Below are 18,094 nucleotides of genomic sequence, written 5' to 3'. Positions count from 1 at the left end.
GTTAAAGGCAGTGGGACGCTACACAGGAGCTTTTTCTAAATAGTGTTTTATTAGCGATTTTATTTTGTATTGTTGAATAAATACACTTGAATTATGGAGTTGTCGAATATCGACATACAATAATCAAAAATTGCACCACGTAACTTGATATTTTTAAATGCTAATATTCTTCAAGTAAAATATTTTCCCCCGTTAGAGCTAATTGGTTTATTTCACCTATCAGGTTGACCCATCACGCTGGGCTCCCCCCGCTCGGGCCCCCATGCCAGAGCCATGACTGCCCTCCCGTGTGGGGCCCATGATTTTTATCATTAAACTGCAGTTTTAATAATTTGTATCAGGTGCACTGTGACTTTTTTCACAGACAGTGTTTTTTTTAATTAAAAACAATACTTTCTAATAATAAAAATAATAATACTAATTCTACTAGGTACCAAACTATATTGGACATTTTATTGTGTTATGGAGAATTGATCAAATTTTGTCAGTGGGTACCATTGATATACTACTGGATATACTGCTCATCTAGTAGTATATCAATGGTGGGTACGTACATTTTTAGCAATTCTAAATAATCATAAATCTAAATATATTACAATGTATTTGTTTGATTTAAAATTTTAATGGCAATTATTAATATTTATGAAGAATTTTGATTGGATTTAAATGGCATCTTGATGCATAAATCATTAGGATAATTTCACAATAATCATAAAATGTCTGAATTTTGATAAGCGACTCTATCATAAATTATTGACCGTTTATGTTTAGTTTAGTTACATAACAACTTAATTTATTCTGCGAACTTTTACCTTTCCATGTAGATATGAAGTTTCAGTGTTAAACAATGATTACCTATAGGTATCTACTACCTCCAAATTTTAACTATTCTTCACCAGCTGTTTCGGTTGTGTTGTCACACCATTGCTAACACTAATATAATATTTATCTACCAAGTAGGCCAACGTGGGTGTGAAAATCGTGCATCGCAAGTTTGATGCCGCGGCATGTATTAATTATTGTATATTATGTTGTTATTTTTTGCAATCTGTTTTAGATTCAGTGTACGTATATAATGTGTTGCGTGAATGACTAACAGCTGTCCCTCGTAACAAAGTCTTTCAATATTAAATCTACTCTGTGTAGTCTCATTTGCATTAGGTTTATTAGGTTATTAGTTATCATGGTAATTTACCTTTTAATACTTTAAGACATAGGTACCAATCTGTAGAATTTTATGTAGGTATCTTACTTATTATATATTTTTTAATTGAATTTTACCTAGTAAATACTATTATAAAATTCATTTACTTAGGTAAGTATAAACCTATATACCTATAAAAAATAATTTTAGATGAATTTCGAAGTTTCGATACTCACCTACATATCTAAATCATATTAAAAGTAGGTATTTAGACTTTAGCACCATCATTAATAATTGTGTTTGTATTACAGAATACCTAATGATTTAATAAAAATGAATATCAATAATTTCATTAGGGACCACGCATTTTTTATGAACAGAAGTAGTTTTATGAGTGAGAGAAATCTAGCAATTAGCTACAGAATTTATATGTATTTTTGACAGAATTTTAGAATCTTCAAATAGCCGGCATCATTTTGTTTTTTCGGGAATGGGAAAACTGGGCGCAAGGACAATTGGGCGCCGCACTGTCCAATGAAATAAATTGACATTCGTTACGATTTTATACAGAAAGTAGACGAGGAATTTTAATCAGTTTCTATCTAACTACTTTTAACTAGTTTTAATTCATTTTGCGCTTAACATAATGTTTTTAATGCGGATTGATAATTATCATACCTGAGGCTGTATGTACCTACTTATATAAAAATAAAAGAACTCTCTTCTCGTTGGAACTTAAACATTTACGTGAGCGTATTTCGATTCTCGCCAAGTATTAAATAATAATATTATAAAAAAATAATATTAAATAATAATATAGAATGCATATTTTAAAATTACCTATGTACCTACCTATAATTCATGAATGTCTATTCTATTTATTTTTCATTATTATTCGATTGCGTGGCGCCCAGTTATCCCAGCGCCAAATCGTCCTAGACCCGTTTTCCAACTGCGCTGATTTAGTAGTGATTTGTCTCTTTACGACCTTTACGTATAATATTATCTATGGTCTCTTTGCAGTACAGGATACACAATTATTGTTATTGTTGCAGCCGTTTTATGTAGGTAGATTACCTACGTTTTTAATGAACTAAGTACTTACTTACCCATTCATAAAATATTGTTGACCTGTAAAATAGAGACTTGGCAATGATAATTTTGGCATGATAGATTAATAATTATAATATACTGTAGGTATTTATGAAAATTATAAATTCATCATTCATATGGCCGAAAATTATAGCTCAGTCAGTGGTAGATCTTCTTTTGTTTGTGGAACATGACAGAAATAGTGATTCGAATTTGAATAAAAATGACGTTCGAAAGTGCGGCGAATGATTGAGTTCCGCCATTGATCTACGATTCCCGCGCTCCACGTGCCCCGCGACCGTCGCGGCCCAGCCTGGCGAGTGGCGCTGTCGGGTCGTCGAGCCCGTACTCCGGTACTCTGACTCCATTGAGTCCCTCGCCCCACCCCCCTGCTTCCAGCCCGGCGCACCCCCTCGGCCCACCTTCCGCATCCCTTGCACCGTCGCCGTAAATGCGCTCAGTTGCATTCCAAACGGCGAGCGGGTGCGTTAAACTTCGCTCGTTTGCGCTAGTGTTTTGTAAACATTACATCTCTACTGCTGTAAATGTTTCAATAATTAGAAAATTTCATAAATATTAATAATACAATAAATAGATAATACATTAAATAAATCTGTTGTTGCTGAATAGTATGTTGTGATCTGTGTGTATACCCAAATAGGGAATAATTGATGACTTTTCGTGACACGAGGAAGACATTGATGTCGAATGTTATTGTTTACATTTTGTCATCTGACATTTTGTTGTTATTGACTAGTGTTGATAGTATTACTTTTACCTGTGTGCAAACAAATATAGTGTGATACAAACTGCAACACTGTCTATCCACGCGGTTTGCTACAAAATAAAATCGCCGAAGACCCGCCAAAGCGAGTCGCACACACCAGCTTCTCAGGCACTCACACCGTCACATCCCGTTTGACTCACGGGCTGCCCGTGTATGTACACGGCTCACGGACCTGCACTCACACAGTCGCAGGTCGGCGTTACGTAGGCACTTCACACGGACGTAGACGACACAAACACATAAATAATTGCACTTGCGCGTACGGTACGTCTGGGTTGTATACGTTACGATATTTGAACCGCTCGTTCTACGATCAGTTCGCGCCAGACTACGCTGAAGTGTAGACGTCAAATACTTGACGCCGAAACTCTTCGCTACGCAAGCTATATCAATAGTTCAGTTATTTTTACAAGTTTTCTCACCATATCGAAAGACATTTGAGAGTCTGCGATATTTTAAAAGTGTTTTGTTATTTTTTTATTTTGGATTAATTCCAGTTACGGACGTTTGTTAATGTGACTGTTCATCTCTGTGATTTGGAAGTTGTTTTGATTACGGAAGGTTGCGAAATCCGCCGCGGTGAGAACTTTCGAATGAGTTGTTTGTAAACACCGTTGCTTTTACCTGCAGTCGTGTTTACGTTCGTCGACCCACTTCCCGTTCCTCTCGAATTCTTTCGAGCAAGCGAGCGCCTCGCAGAGAAGACACTAGTGTTAATTGAATTTTGAGAAAAAATCCACATTCTTCGGGATTTTATGTGCCGTGAGACCCGCAAAGTTTTCTGTTATTATTTTGCTTACGGACACTCGTAACGCAATAATTGTGAAACTGCCAGTGAATGCCTGTTCTGGGGAGATTGCGTTGAAGAGTCAGCATCTTGAGATGAGCTCCTTGACTGTCACAACCAAGAGGCGTTCACGAGGAGCAGACACCCTGCTAGAAGCTGCCAACAGGATTCTGAGAATATTAGGAGTCAACACAAGCAAACACGTAAAACAGGCCCCACATAAATCAAAGGTAGGAGCATTCTTCATTCGTGAATGTTTTGAATAAATCGGAATGATCAATTTTTGGTGACATGACTAGCACTGCTTATAAGCCTTTGGTAAAATGTTTCATTCGTATTTATATATTTTGTACGTCTGCACACATAATTTACAAAATTTCAATACAATCTGGTTTAAACCAGTTCTGTGATACCATTACATGACTTCCCTAAAAACATAAGATAGTAAAATTTGTCAGTTGCTTTATAAACAGTGAGAGCTAGAATATTGTTTACACTGATTGTCTATGTGTTGACATCTCTGCCAAAATGGAGAATAAAAATAGTTTGTAATAACATGAATTCGAAATTAGGTAAATACCTAGTTATAATCGTATTTGTAAACATTTTAAGACATTGAATCATTTTAAAATCTTTTTTTATCAGTGCGAATTGTTTTCGTTGATAATAGTTTTAAAAAATAAAATTGTGAAAGTTTTCAGAATTTCATTCTCATATTATTTTTCCCATTAAGCAAACGTCATTTTGCCAAAAACTTGCTACAGCAACAAATTTGAATTTCTTCGAATGGAAAAAAAACAAAAACAAATGATTGTTTTGATAATATTATGAATGTATTGAAAGTTAGCGAAACTGATCCGGGTCGTGGAGTAAATAAAATTCGGTCAAGGAAAATCTCTATGGAAACGTGACAGAGGTTGTCACTTGTTTTGAAAAAAAATGATTCATATTGCAGAACTATTTTACCGTACGTATTGCATGATTTTTGACGAAATTATTTTTAGAAGATATATGTAGACGTCTACGTCTTTTAAAATACCCACCAGTAGGGCAAATGAATGCGTATACTATTTTGTAATTTATGTCAATTTGCGTTGTTATCTATGTCGTAAAATTTTCACTGTCAACGAAAATGTTATCAAATAAGATAATATTTGAAGTTCGTCGTATCTTTATGAAAATTCTATTGCATCTTAATTTTGTGTTTGTTTAGTCGTGCGTCTTTCCGCAAATGATTTGTGTATAATATAGAAATCTCGGTTTGTTATTCAACAAAATGCAGCGCCATTGCACAACGTCCTGCAATAATTTTGTTCTAAACGAAGCAGCTAGCGCCACACGACGACGGTTTTTCGAAACACTGCTTAGGTACCTACGTCTCGAGTATGCGCAGTATTGCCCTCAAGGGCCGTACGCTGTATATAGGAATTCGCAAAAATCAGACATATTCATAAGTAATGCCGTAATGCTCCAAATTATTTGACATTTGAATACGTGTATTAATTAAGGCTCTAAGTACCAAAAACAAAAAAACTGACATTTGAATACGTGTATTAATTAAGGCTCTAAGTACCAAAAACAAAAAAACTGACATTTTTATAGAAAAGTGTTCTACATACTAACGCCAATAACTTCAGCTATGGTCTAAGTGCCTCAAGCAAGTCAAAAAAATACAGCAAAATATTTAAACCTGTTGACGTTGTAAGTCCGTTGGCCTGTTTCATTTATAATGGTGTAAATAGCACTACAGTGGTCAACTTCATTCAATATAAAATGGCTGACGATGGTGTGTTGACACTTGCGACTTCCTAATACCTAAAATTATAGAAGCTGCCGTGATTGCTTCACACTGTAAAACCACATTTTTCAAAAGGTCTGCTTCATGAAATTTTACTGCAATGACTCGGTATTTTGTATCTACAGGCAATACTACTTTTTGGTACTTAGAGCGTTAATTAATACACGTATTCATTCATTATAAGATCAGGGATAAAATTATTGTAGGCTGTTTTCTTGTGGGATTTGCTTGCATACCCAAAATTATCACGGCACAAGTATCCGAAAATGAGAAAATAAAACTCTTTATAAAATAACAGTGAGTGGGACAAATTCACTAAGCAGTTAGACCACGCAGTTTGGATGAGTTATTAATTCCGCTTTTTAAGGATACGGTGACATATCGTGTTTTGGTTTACTTCTCCCATTTTGGATGGAGCCCATTAATTATTATGTCCAATCTTATCTCACTCATTTTACATCCGATCATACTAAAATGTATGATAATATGATACCCACGATTTTTGAAAAGCACCCACAGACTAGGTGTTATAGTGTTATATTATAATAAAAGACAAAGACCTTTGGAATTTTCTACTAAAGTACATAATTGCATTTGTAGCAACTTACTTTCTTACACGTACAATGACTATAGGTACATTCATAAAATCTTGCCTGTATATTACGGAGAAAGTAATTTGATGTTATGCCGTAGTAATTTTTTAGTGTGCAAGACAAGTAATGCCAAAAGTTTCCTGTAACCCAGTGACAAGGTATGTATAGCTGTAGACCCCTGATCGATTTAGGGATCGCATTTATGATTACTGAAATAATTACCTAGGGGCACCTAGGTATGTTTGGATAAGTATTACTTTGCAAAATTTTGCGTATGCATGCGAATAGTCGTCGCTGAATTATAACATACATTAGATAATTAAGTTTTGCTGCAATGATAGGTATTTTGTTTACACTTTAAATAATGTCAGTGAAAAATATAATTGATAAATAAAAAATATAATTGTTGTGAATAAGTTGTGAAAAATACGTAAGTAGGTATTTTGTAAGTTTGTAACCCTGTTGTAAGTTTATGAAACCTTCTCATGAAGCGAGCGCCTACTGCCATTGTCGTTGCAATTACTTCCAAGCAGTTATTACCTAGCATTTATCTATATATATGAAAATAAAGGTATTAATTGTTATATTTTTAACACCTGATGTGGTTTATCTGACATCCAAATGTGGGGTAAGTAATCCAAACCTGTCAGCGAGTCGGCAACGCAACCCCGTCTTTAAAACCCCTAACGCTTCCCAATTTAATGGATCTTTTTTTAATGTAATTTGTAATGTGAATGAAATATAATTGTTAATCAGCATTTCATTTTTAAGTGTTGGTATCTACCTATTTATTTTTCTCCTTCGCAAACTTTTCACATTTCTTCGGATCGGGATATTCGAAAGTATTTCGGAAATTCCCGCAATCGACGCGCTAAAAACTTCAGTCAAAACTTCTCTTCTCCCGCCCTTTTGCCGAGTGCTCACTTTGCGTTGAGGATCACCGCGTTCTTTTCCTCTACTTTGAAACGATTTTATATTTTATTAGCTATCATATCGCCGAGATAACAAGGAAATTGGCGTTGATTATTCGAACACTTTTATTTGTCTGGCGAGAGAGCGAGCCGACTTTTGCCGAAAAACAACTCATTTTCCCCGTCTGCAAATATTTCCCTCGTTAATTTGGCTATTGTTTGCCCTCTTCGTCCGCCCGCCCTGTTTGTCTTCTGCAGCGGTGCCCCCGGGACTTCTTATATCCTTACACGGAGAATAAGTGTTACTTATTTCTTGAAAATAGTCTCAAATCATTGCCAGTCACGTTTCTATAAATTATTATGTACGACTAAACTTTTTACCGCCATTAGGATATGATCATTGAATAGGTACATTAATTAATACTTAACTCCCTTGTACTGACAGTGACTATTGTACTGATATCCTCAGACAAATTGGAAATAATCAAGAAGATCTGCATTCTTAATATTATAAGCGTGCCAATGATCAGTGGCTCGACTGACTGACAATCTCCGTGTTATTGGTATGAGTGCAACTTCACAATATTTTTCCGTGCAGCAGTCTATAGTTTGATGGCACAGTAAAGGGATTTTTTCATCTCACTGTATTTCCTCGCGAAATGGGTGTAACTTCACAATATTTTTCCGTGCAAGCAGTCTATAGTTTGAAGGCACAGTAAAGGGATTTTTTCATCTCACCGTATTTCCTCGCGAAATGGGTGTAACTTCACAATATTTTTCCGTGCAGCAGTCTATAGTTTGAAGGCACAGTGAAGGGATTTTTTCACCTCACTGTATTTCCTCACGAAATGGGTAAGCTTTAGAGATTTATTGAATCGAAGGAATTAAAATTGCACTTCAGCACAGTCATCGTATTTTTACCTACCTATGTAATTCACGAGAATTATACGTATTGAACATTGCATTATAGGAAATTACCTTCGATCCGATAATCTTCGTTCGATAATTATTATATTTTATTAATTATATTTCGCGATCAAAGCTCACGATTGCCTAGTTTTTTACTTGACATTTGCACCTGATAATATTAATAAGTATGCTAATTAATATAATTTTATTCGCTGCCTTCAATCGAGTTTCATTGGGCATACATTATCAATAATCCCAGACCTACACTGAATGCACTTTTTATTACATTTGTGTAATATACGGTTTTGCAAAACTGGTATTTTTATGTCGGGAATAGGTACAATTAAAGTAGTGCTACAAAATCTGATCCAACATATCATTCTAGCATACTTCTGCTATAGTTACTTCTGCTATAGTTCACTTGCTACTCCATCAACACTGCTATGATTTTAATTATCTTATGATGACTTAATGGGAGGATGCAGCGATTAAAATTCCCAAACGTTGAGTCACTAATTTATTATTACGTGTGTCATACTGCGTCCAGTGGTACTCGTTTCCTGGCTCTACTTTTAACATATGGAATAAGTGACACATTATGTTTTTTTATTGTGTTTCGCCTGAACTTTCAATTTGTTTTGATGTATGCATGATTCTGGCAATTTAAATATTTTTCCAACACAAAATGTCAATAATTATTGTTAGTAAGTAGGCAAGCACATATCGTGGGTATTCTGCGATAAAGCACTAAGTCAAAATAAAATGTTGCTGTTTTGACTTAATGATGAGGTAATCTTATTAAAAGTACGCTCTATAGTCTACAAAAACACACACAGTCATATCTATACAACTGGCGAAGATAATTTATGTTTTAAGTCAAAAAGACATTCATCTATTCAGAGAAAAGGCACTAAATGGACTTAGTGCATTTGCTTCTCTCATTCTCAGGCTATCACAAAATTCTGCGTGCGAAACTGCACGAAGTCATACTCAAAGCAATATCGCAGAAAGGAATTTGCCTTTTATAGGTATATTATATAAAATAAGTTAAGACCGTCCAAACTTTCAAACTCGATTATCTGAAAACTAGTATTTTTGACTTAATGCTTATTCGCAGTAGGTATACCCACGATATTTGATATTTCATATAAATCACTGACTGATGAATAACTACGTCCTAAAAAATATTTACTTCATTATTTACTGCATTATTTACTGCATTTATTATAGAGTAACTTGAATTTGAAGGAATTATTTATATTTTAAAATATAATGTAAGTACCTATACGTTAGGTACATAATATGTAGTTGTTTCCCAAATCTTTAATAAATATTTTATAATTGCAATATAGTTTCGAGGTGAGTTAACACACCTTTTATATTGAGTATAGGTAAAACGATATATTTTACAATTCTCGTAACATAAGAAGGTAGGTAAGTGTGTAAAGACTGTAAAGAATTGATTGGATTGTGTGTTAAGGTAAACAAACCTTGATTAATTTTAAATGAGGTGTAAAGACTAACTAATCAAGACGCCATTGTTTGTTTTTATCAATTCACTCGTGTATTAATGGACTAAATACAACTATTACCTCTTACCTCTACCTTAGTTATTAATATGTAAGTTCTAGCATAGTTATCCATGTAATATACCTACTTACGTCGCTATCAGCTTTTACACGTGTGTGGACAAAATTAGAATTTAACTATATTTATTACACAGCCATTTTTAGTAGTCGTAAAATTCATTTGAAATTGTAATCTTTTCAATATAGTTTCGATTAGCTACGGTCTCAAATCATTCTAGTGTTCCTATGCAAAAAAAAAATACAAGAGTTTCTATGGACTTTGGATCTAGTAGGTAGGCATTTTAAAGCTTTGTAAGTATGTACTATTTATTGATATTGGAAAATAATAAACAACAGGCCGCCTTAAATGCGATAAAGCAAAATTCAAAGTGCATATAAGTGTTCCATGTTATGTTGATGATACTTGCACATAATATGTAATACTTTGGTTTGTCGTAAATATTTGCTCTGCTTACTATTTTTAGCGTAAACAGTATGCAAAACATTCAAATGTTAGTAAATAATATTGAAATAGCATGCGCCAATATTTCGTGTATCGTTTTTGTGTACTGCAATAATAAACAAGCGTCTACTTTACATCGGACAAATTGCTTGCCAAATCTAAGCAAAAAATCAATAATCGTGTCTAAAAGTGTACAGATACGTTGCAGGTAACTGTATGTTCCTTTCTTTATTTAAAAAAAAAAACAGCGTTCAAAATAAATTCTGTTCGCAAAAGCAAAACAAAAGAACAGCGTTCATTAAATATCTACTAGATGAGTCTAGAATTTTCCGTCGGCGTGTTGTTTTGTTACGCCACCAATATTTTTGTGCACCTGACCTCTTTTTTCATTTTGTTTACGTTCGTGTGACCTCTCATCTTCTCATTACACTATTACAGCGTCTCGTGCAAACTCGACACGGTTAGTCGAAGGTAAAAGGCTTCTTTCTAACTGAGACTTTGCAAAATACTTTCTGTTTAAAATCGCTATTGAGTATCTCGCTTTCCAAACCAATATTCGCCCAATTAAGATATCAGACAAACAAGAGGTATTCACTTCTGTTCCGTTTTGAATAACATTTGATTTATACATCTCATAAACTTTCACCGACACTAATATATAATTTGTAGCTCTCTTAATTATTTATTATTATCCTTGCGTAATAATAACAACGAATAAATAATAACATAGATGGCCGTCAGACGGCGGACTTTGTCTTACGTTTGCCATTTTGTGTTTGCAAACAAGATTATTATTTATGTATTATGTAACTATTAATAAATAGATCTATCATGTGGCGCCTGGCTGATGGGATAATCAATACTAATAAATTACCGGAGCCCGGTGGTCGGTTTGGTCGGTCGTTTACCTTGTCCGTTTTTTCATCCAACAGCTTGGATTCTTTAGATTACTTTAGAATAAATTGTTTAGCAATTTCACTTCGGGTTGTTATAATATTAATATTATTTATCTAGGTACCTATGTTTTTCTGGAACGCAGTACCGTTCGATTTGTGTATACCAAAATATATGTATTGGAAAGATCAGCATCTATGTTTTAATGAACTTCTAACGTTTTGCTAAATACGTTCGTTGTTTTGAAATATCAACGATGCATCATCATTCAAGATGTTGATGTTTGCTTGGCATCGATCCCTTCTATTTGTAGGTGACGCATGATTAACCACACCGATCAACAAACACTTGGATGAATCAGGGTTTCTGGTAAGGCTTGTTGAAGTGACTGAGCGAGGAAGATTGAATTTTATTATTTTGAAAGTGTTTCTCAGAATATCATTCAGGACACTTGTTATCCATTTAACCAATTAAGGGCCCTGTCGTTTTTGCAATTTGCACAATGACGACAAATACCTACTTGCATGAATATTGAAATACCTAGTATTTATTCTCATAATCTGGACACTATGCGTATTTCATTTGGATGAGCATACGTACTATATAATTTATTTACTCAGGAAGACAGTGTTCACAAACAACGCTGCCGAAATGAGTGTGAAAGTTCCTCCAGAATAATTATAATAGGACTAGGATGCAATTTAATGCAATGTAATAAGAATTTGACCCTCACGATTGTTAAGTACAACAATGTGTAAAACCCAGTGAATCAGCTGTTTTCGCGCTTTGCTTGTAATCAGAGGATGTGACATTGGTCACAACGAATCACAATTATTGTGAACCCGACGCTTTCATCATCATCATCAGCGGCAGCGCCGCTTGCCGGACAATTGGCGCGGTCGCATTCCGCAGCCTGCGAAGATCTCGTTTGCTTTTGCACCGCAAGCCTCTATAAATAGAACCTCCTCTCACACCGCGGGTACTGCCTCAGCGGCAACGGAATCCGACTTCTGCAGCAGAGGTACCGTGAGATTCGTCCGCGCGCTCGCCGACCAGTTTCCACCTTCCCATGCATTGCGGTCTGTGACTCGATAGTCGATACCACCGCCGCCGCCATACAATTTTGTTGTTATTATTGTTTAGCAAACATATAAAAGAATAATTACATAATCATAGTATCGACGCCTACGCGTTATGAAAACAATATGCCGCAAAAACATTGATCATATTATTTATTTTGCATGCCTGAAATACCCATGTTCATTTTTTACAATTTAAATAATCAAAACGTTTATTTGCCAACATATATTAACAATTCCAGGACACTTTACCGCTTACCATTTGGACTTGACTCCATCAATGCACCAAATCACATAAAACTATTGTGACCTCACCTGTGAGCAGCCAAAATGTAATTAAAACTAAATTCTTACTTGTCAAAAAGTTAGTCCGATACGAAATGCATACGTCAAAGTGAAAGCACGAACCTATACACCCGTCACCCGTGTACCACACAAGAAATTCGTCGGTCTCTCGCATGAAGCAAACGGGTCCTTCGGAAACCTATCACGCTGACCAAGCACTGTATTGTATGTAGTTAGTCTTCGGAGATGCAGAGTTGTCTGGCCGTGGGAACCGTCCCTCCCCTTCCCGCGCGGATGCCTCCGCCTCCGCCTCCTCCTCTCGCCGCCGCGTGCCATTGTCGTCCCTAGTTTCGTAATTATTATTGTTGTACAGTTCCGAACCGGTATATCGGTTTTTACCATTTCGCGCTTCAATTAAATCCCGACCGGTTTCCCAGCTGCGGTCTGAGTCGTAGGTTCGCGTTCCTCTGATCCTCGCTTAAATTTCTCAGAGAACTGAGTTAACACTCGTGCACCCCAAAAGCGAGAACGATATTTATGTCCCGAATCATCAAGACACGTGCTGCCACGTGACATGATGGTAATGTGTTCGGGCCATTACTAACATCCCCCTTCCTTTCGTATGTTGACTAATTTTTACACCTCGCACTGCGTAGATTTTGCTTTTGGTACGTACTAATTATGTATATCCTGTCTGGTACGTATGACAGTTTATGTTAGTAGATAATAAATATTTTTATCTTTGTCATTTAATTATTTTTATTAAAATGTAATCTTCAGCGCAAAACCACATGTACCTATGGGTGTGTATCCACCAAAACGACGTACTGCATTCTTGATTGCAAAACTATATTATACCTATACCCACCGACACCGTATGTGTGTATGTACTCATTCAGAGAAGTGGCAGAATTGATTTGTAGGTAGGTAATTATATTTTTTTGCAACTCAATCTTGGGTACAGAGGATAGACCCAATAGGTTGGGTGAATTAAAAAATTAAAAAAAAACCTAATGTATTACGTAGGTGTACCCACTTATAATATCTAAATTACCATGTTTCCAAAACACGAGGCAAAAAGATATGCTTTCTTTCATTTACCCTAGTGCGCGCGCAACTATCAAAAGCGACTTTTTTTTTTTTAAATTCCCTCCACCAAACCCGCCCCGTACCACAATCGGTCTTAATCGAGAGTATCACGGGACCCGTCAATTGGTGATGTGAAGCATCTAAGAATTGGCCTGGGAGTGTCCTGGGAGAAGATGCCCAAGACTTAGGTTGCTACGGTCAGAGTGAGCTCTGACTGAGTTTAAAGAGTTTACTCTAATGCAAAGTGCCAGGGAGAGAAAAAGCACATAGAAATTACTTAAAAGAAAATGAAGCTACTTATTTATTATATCAAATCAAAGAACGAAGCTAGTCATACAGGCAGCAAAATTTATGTGAAGAGAAGCGACTGGAAGAATATGACTGTAAAAGCCTAATTACTAGTAAATTAACCAGTCCTGTATCGAACGGGTTTCTGTTCCAGCGAACAAAGCCGCCGTCGACTTTTGGAGTCTGGGAAAGTCGATCGCGAAAAAAACGCGTGCGTACATTTCGCCGTTCGCGAATTCAGTCTGCGGTTTGTTTATGTACCACTCGGATTATAAATTATTATTGCAGCGATTTGGTGTTGGACTCGCCCGGCCATTTTTGAAAGTTCGGTAGGTATGGTAGAGGGAAAACTTTCCGGAAATGCTCGAGATGCTCCCTTTTGCCTTTTTAGAGTGCACGCCATCTTTGACACGAATTGGTCATCGATATTATCCGCTCAAGTCATTACCCATATATCGACATGCCAAATTTAATGATTATAAATTGCTGTCTTGATTCTTGTGTAGGTAGGTATACCAATGCTGTGTAAGATTTGACTTACCCATACTAATATAATCGTCCGTAATATGCACGTTATTGATCATTTGTTTGATCTATACAATATAATAAATAACCTTGCAGCGGAATCAATCGCCGTACTACAAGCAGGAAGTACAATAATTTTCTTGTTTGCTCACAGAGGCGCGTACACTCCTAACTTCGTTGCAAATCCAATGTTGGGCGCCGCGGGTACATAGTGCCAGAGTGGTGATGCTGCGATCGGCGGTGGCGGTGACTCACCACGGAGTGGATTGTTGGCGCCAGCTCCGACCGCCCATCGCCATATGTTCGCGATTCATTAACCATTTTCATCCCAGTTTGGCCCATGAGGTCAACAGTATTTAGGTACTCTCGACGGTTTTGTTTTGCCCTCTTTTGGGAAACGTCGACAGATGCAAGTTGCAGTTATTTATTTTATCCTCGCACTATTTCAAGCAGTTTAAATCAAATTATAACTAAATTGATCGTTTTTTATTTCTATATTCAGTAAATACCACCTATAATAGGTATGTTATTCAGCCGATCTTGCATATTGACAACAATTACATTAATTAGTTTTTTTTTTAACGGAAGATTGAAGTAAGTATGTATTATAAGATTAAATTGAGTTGAAACATACACTAAAATACAATGTACTTCTCTAACATAATTAGTGTGTGTTTAATGCGGGCTTGTGTATGTTAATATTCATCACTGGTTATGTATTAGTTACCAGATATTAACAGAGTTGTTTCTAGTTTCTTCAGTACAGAATCTTGCCTGCTTTCTCGACGCAGGCCCTTTTATAGTTATGCAAACCACGTACATTATGCAACGCCAAGTCGACTGACCTTTCAGTTGTCGGTGTTTCACCCACTCAAGTTCATTGAGTCATTCATAGAACTTATTGTTTTGATCCTTTTGATATGACGTAGGTGGATTACGTGTCCTTTACTGTTTTATTATGCTGACACCATGTTGTTAAATTTAGCCATTACAAAATAAAAACAGTGCGGTGTAAAATATTTAGTGATTATTTTGAGCACAAATTTAAAAAAAAATCATAAACGTGACATAATAATATTTACAGTTAATTTCCACAAATAACTAATGTTCACTTTCTTACGTAATCTACCTGGATATTTAGCCGCACCTTTCCACCTTATGACCCGATTCATGATGCTCATTGACCAATCAACGATTGATCATATTTCATCAATGATTGATTGATTATCGAAATTCTGCAACAGCAAAAACTTTCCAAAATTGCATGGTGTGCCCGTTTTGGCAACTCCTAAACGGCTGGCTGGCTGGTGCTTGTCTTTCGCAACGGTCCGCCATATGTTTCGGCCCATGCAGGATGATGATGCCTTTGATGATTCATCTGATGACCACGGCATTAAATCATAGAGACTATCATCATCGTGTTTGTTTGTTTGTATGCACGGAGCCATAAGGCATACTTACGTGAGCAGATTGCTTCTACCGTAAATGGAAGGTAACATTATGTTTCGTGTGAAATCACCTCGTTCTTATTTATTGGGTTTATTGCATCTGTTTATTCTTTATTGCGTCTTGCAACTTGTAACCGGATTTCTATAAATAACACTACAACAGTTACATTAGATGTTTTCAATCGCAGATGCACACAATGTATGGAATGGCAAAGTGCAAATATTTGCATAATATTTTTCCTAGATAAGACAGTAGAATACATATTGTGATAAGAGGCAAGAGGCTTTGGGAATTCCTATCGGGGGTCATTGCGATTCAGTAATAATTAATTGCATACCTATCAAATCTTATAGTTATATAATATTTTTCATAAATATTATTGTTTTAATATCTCAAAAGATTAGTTAGCAAAATAGATCAATCAAATCTAATTTAGTCGAATGTTATTTATATTTTTCACATGAAATAGTGAACTTTACAAATTAATAATTTAAGACGTTCACAACATGATATTTAAAAACAAAGAAATAGATGCGGGGCCCAAACAATCGACCGAAACGAAGGATTTTTAATACCGTAGCACCCGAAAAAACTCGGGAGGTACGCAAGACGATGTCCAATTAATTCAGCTAGTAATGTATATTGATAACGGTTTTCTTTAATAATTGTAGAGCAAGTGAACGATGATCAATCAGTACATCAGTACAAATTAAAAATATCTTTACACGATTACTATTTATAAATATGCACACCTTCGCTGAGTCGATCGCTTTTATAATACACAATACTTGGTCCGATTTAGTTTTTCTTTTGGCTCAGAACTCTCTCGGTAACTTTGACCTCACGCCGTTCGCGGGTGGAAAGTCACTTTCCATTGCGTCGTGTCTATCGCGGCGTCCGTTTGTTTTGATATGGTAAGCTTGCGTTCGTTCTTTGTTCGGTAACAAGACAACAATAATACTAATAATAATAATAGCATGGCGTAGCATCATGGGAACGCAGTTACTTACTTATGTTATTGCCATACAGAAGGAATTAATGATTTCCCGCGAAATGTTCCTCCTACTTTACGCCGCAGTACAAGTTTGAATTTAGAATGCTGTTTCAAATTTAGAATTACTGTAAATTATTCCACGGAATTCCTGTGTATATAAGAAAATAGTTATCCTTCCTTCGAAGTCCAGATGAATAATATTACGACTCTCGTTTTGTGCGAAACATTACGTAAGCATGTACTTGTACATGTATTCGTACTCGGTTTGAAATTTCCATAACGTTTTTTCCTGTTTACTGTAGAGAATTTATAATTGTATTAATGATTTTATCCATTATTATGAACTAAATGTATTCTAATTAAAATCAATCAAACCATCAGTGGTTATGGATATTTACCACCTCAACTCAACCGAGTTTATTTGCCTATGTATGCCGTTTATGTATGTAATCAAAAGAAAAACTTCTTCTATAATTATGTACTCAGAAACGGAGCCGAATATGATGAAGCTAAATAAATAACCGTTTCATATTGCAGATTCACTTGTATTGTATATCAAAAATTTTGCGGTCGTTGTTTGTTTACCGGGGTGCAGTCGGAATCAATGAATTATAAATATACCGCATTAGCGTGAAATCTAGACTAACAACCGTAACAATAATCACAATCGCCCTGCCTAATTCTTGTGCATTGGAAGATATCTTTTCTGACCACGTTCACGCTAAAATTGTTTCACAATTATGTTATTGTAAAAATTATCGCGTAGACCTTTTTTTTAAATCCTTCATCTTCACAAATCGCTTTTCTTTAAATATATATGCCGTACATGTGATCAAATCAGACGTGACGATATTAATATCATTATAATAATGTATCTCAGACAATCCCCACTACACAATGTTTAGTTATTCTTATTAGTATGATGGATAGATAGTAAATAAATAATGCCTGTGACGCACATATCATAGTGACGACTGACGATCACCCATTGAGCGAAGGGTTAACGTAGCGCTTCCGCTATTCGGGGTCATTGTTCAATCTGTGAATGGAAAGTAAAGTTGGGCAATCGGGATTGTACTTGACGCGGGTCACCTTGCCCCTCTATCCTCCGGCTACGTTTCCGGTACGACTGATATTGTTGCGATAATGACCGCTCTACTCTTTTGTGCGCCAAATGATTTTTCTCGGTTACCAGCCGCCATACCATCTTTCGCTTTTGCCTTGGCTTGTCATAAATCATAATCCCAGCGATTTAACAGTATTATTGTCTTATGTAGAAAATTTATGTTATGTTAGGTATTATGCTTAACTTGATTTGCATTACTTAAAGACTTAAGTCATCGACTTAAAAATAAACCACCTTCTTGGAGTAAAGTTACTGCATTGTTCTCTTTTGTTCCCTTTCTAACATTACATCCCGCTTTTCTCGGAAGTCGAGC

General features: G+C 35.9%; 1 protein-coding gene across 1 annotated transcript in view; it reads left to right on the top strand.

Moving 5' to 3' along the window:
* Positions 1–3,338: 3,338 nt before the first annotated feature.
* Positions 3,339–18,094, top strand: part of Pdk1 (Phosphoinositide-dependent kinase 1) — a 65,530-nt gene continuing 50,774 nt past the window's right edge. The window contains exon 1 of the mRNA XM_085959520.1: positions 3,339–4,040. Within this exon, the coding sequence (XP_085815646.1) occupies positions 3,906–4,040 (135 nt within the window). The 5' untranslated portion in view covers positions 3,339–3,905. The remainder of the gene's footprint in view (positions 4,041–18,094) is intronic.

This window comes from Rhyacophila brunnea, unplaced genomic scaffold, assembly GCF_057557595.1.
Source record: "Rhyacophila brunnea isolate RB1 unplaced genomic scaffold, BYU_Rbru_1.0 scaffold_9, whole genome shotgun sequence".
Taxonomy (NCBI): domain Eukaryota; kingdom Metazoa; phylum Arthropoda; class Insecta; order Trichoptera; family Rhyacophilidae; genus Rhyacophila; species Rhyacophila brunnea.
Note: the sequence above shows the minus strand (reverse complement) of the source record. Positions and strands in the feature narration are given on the sequence as shown.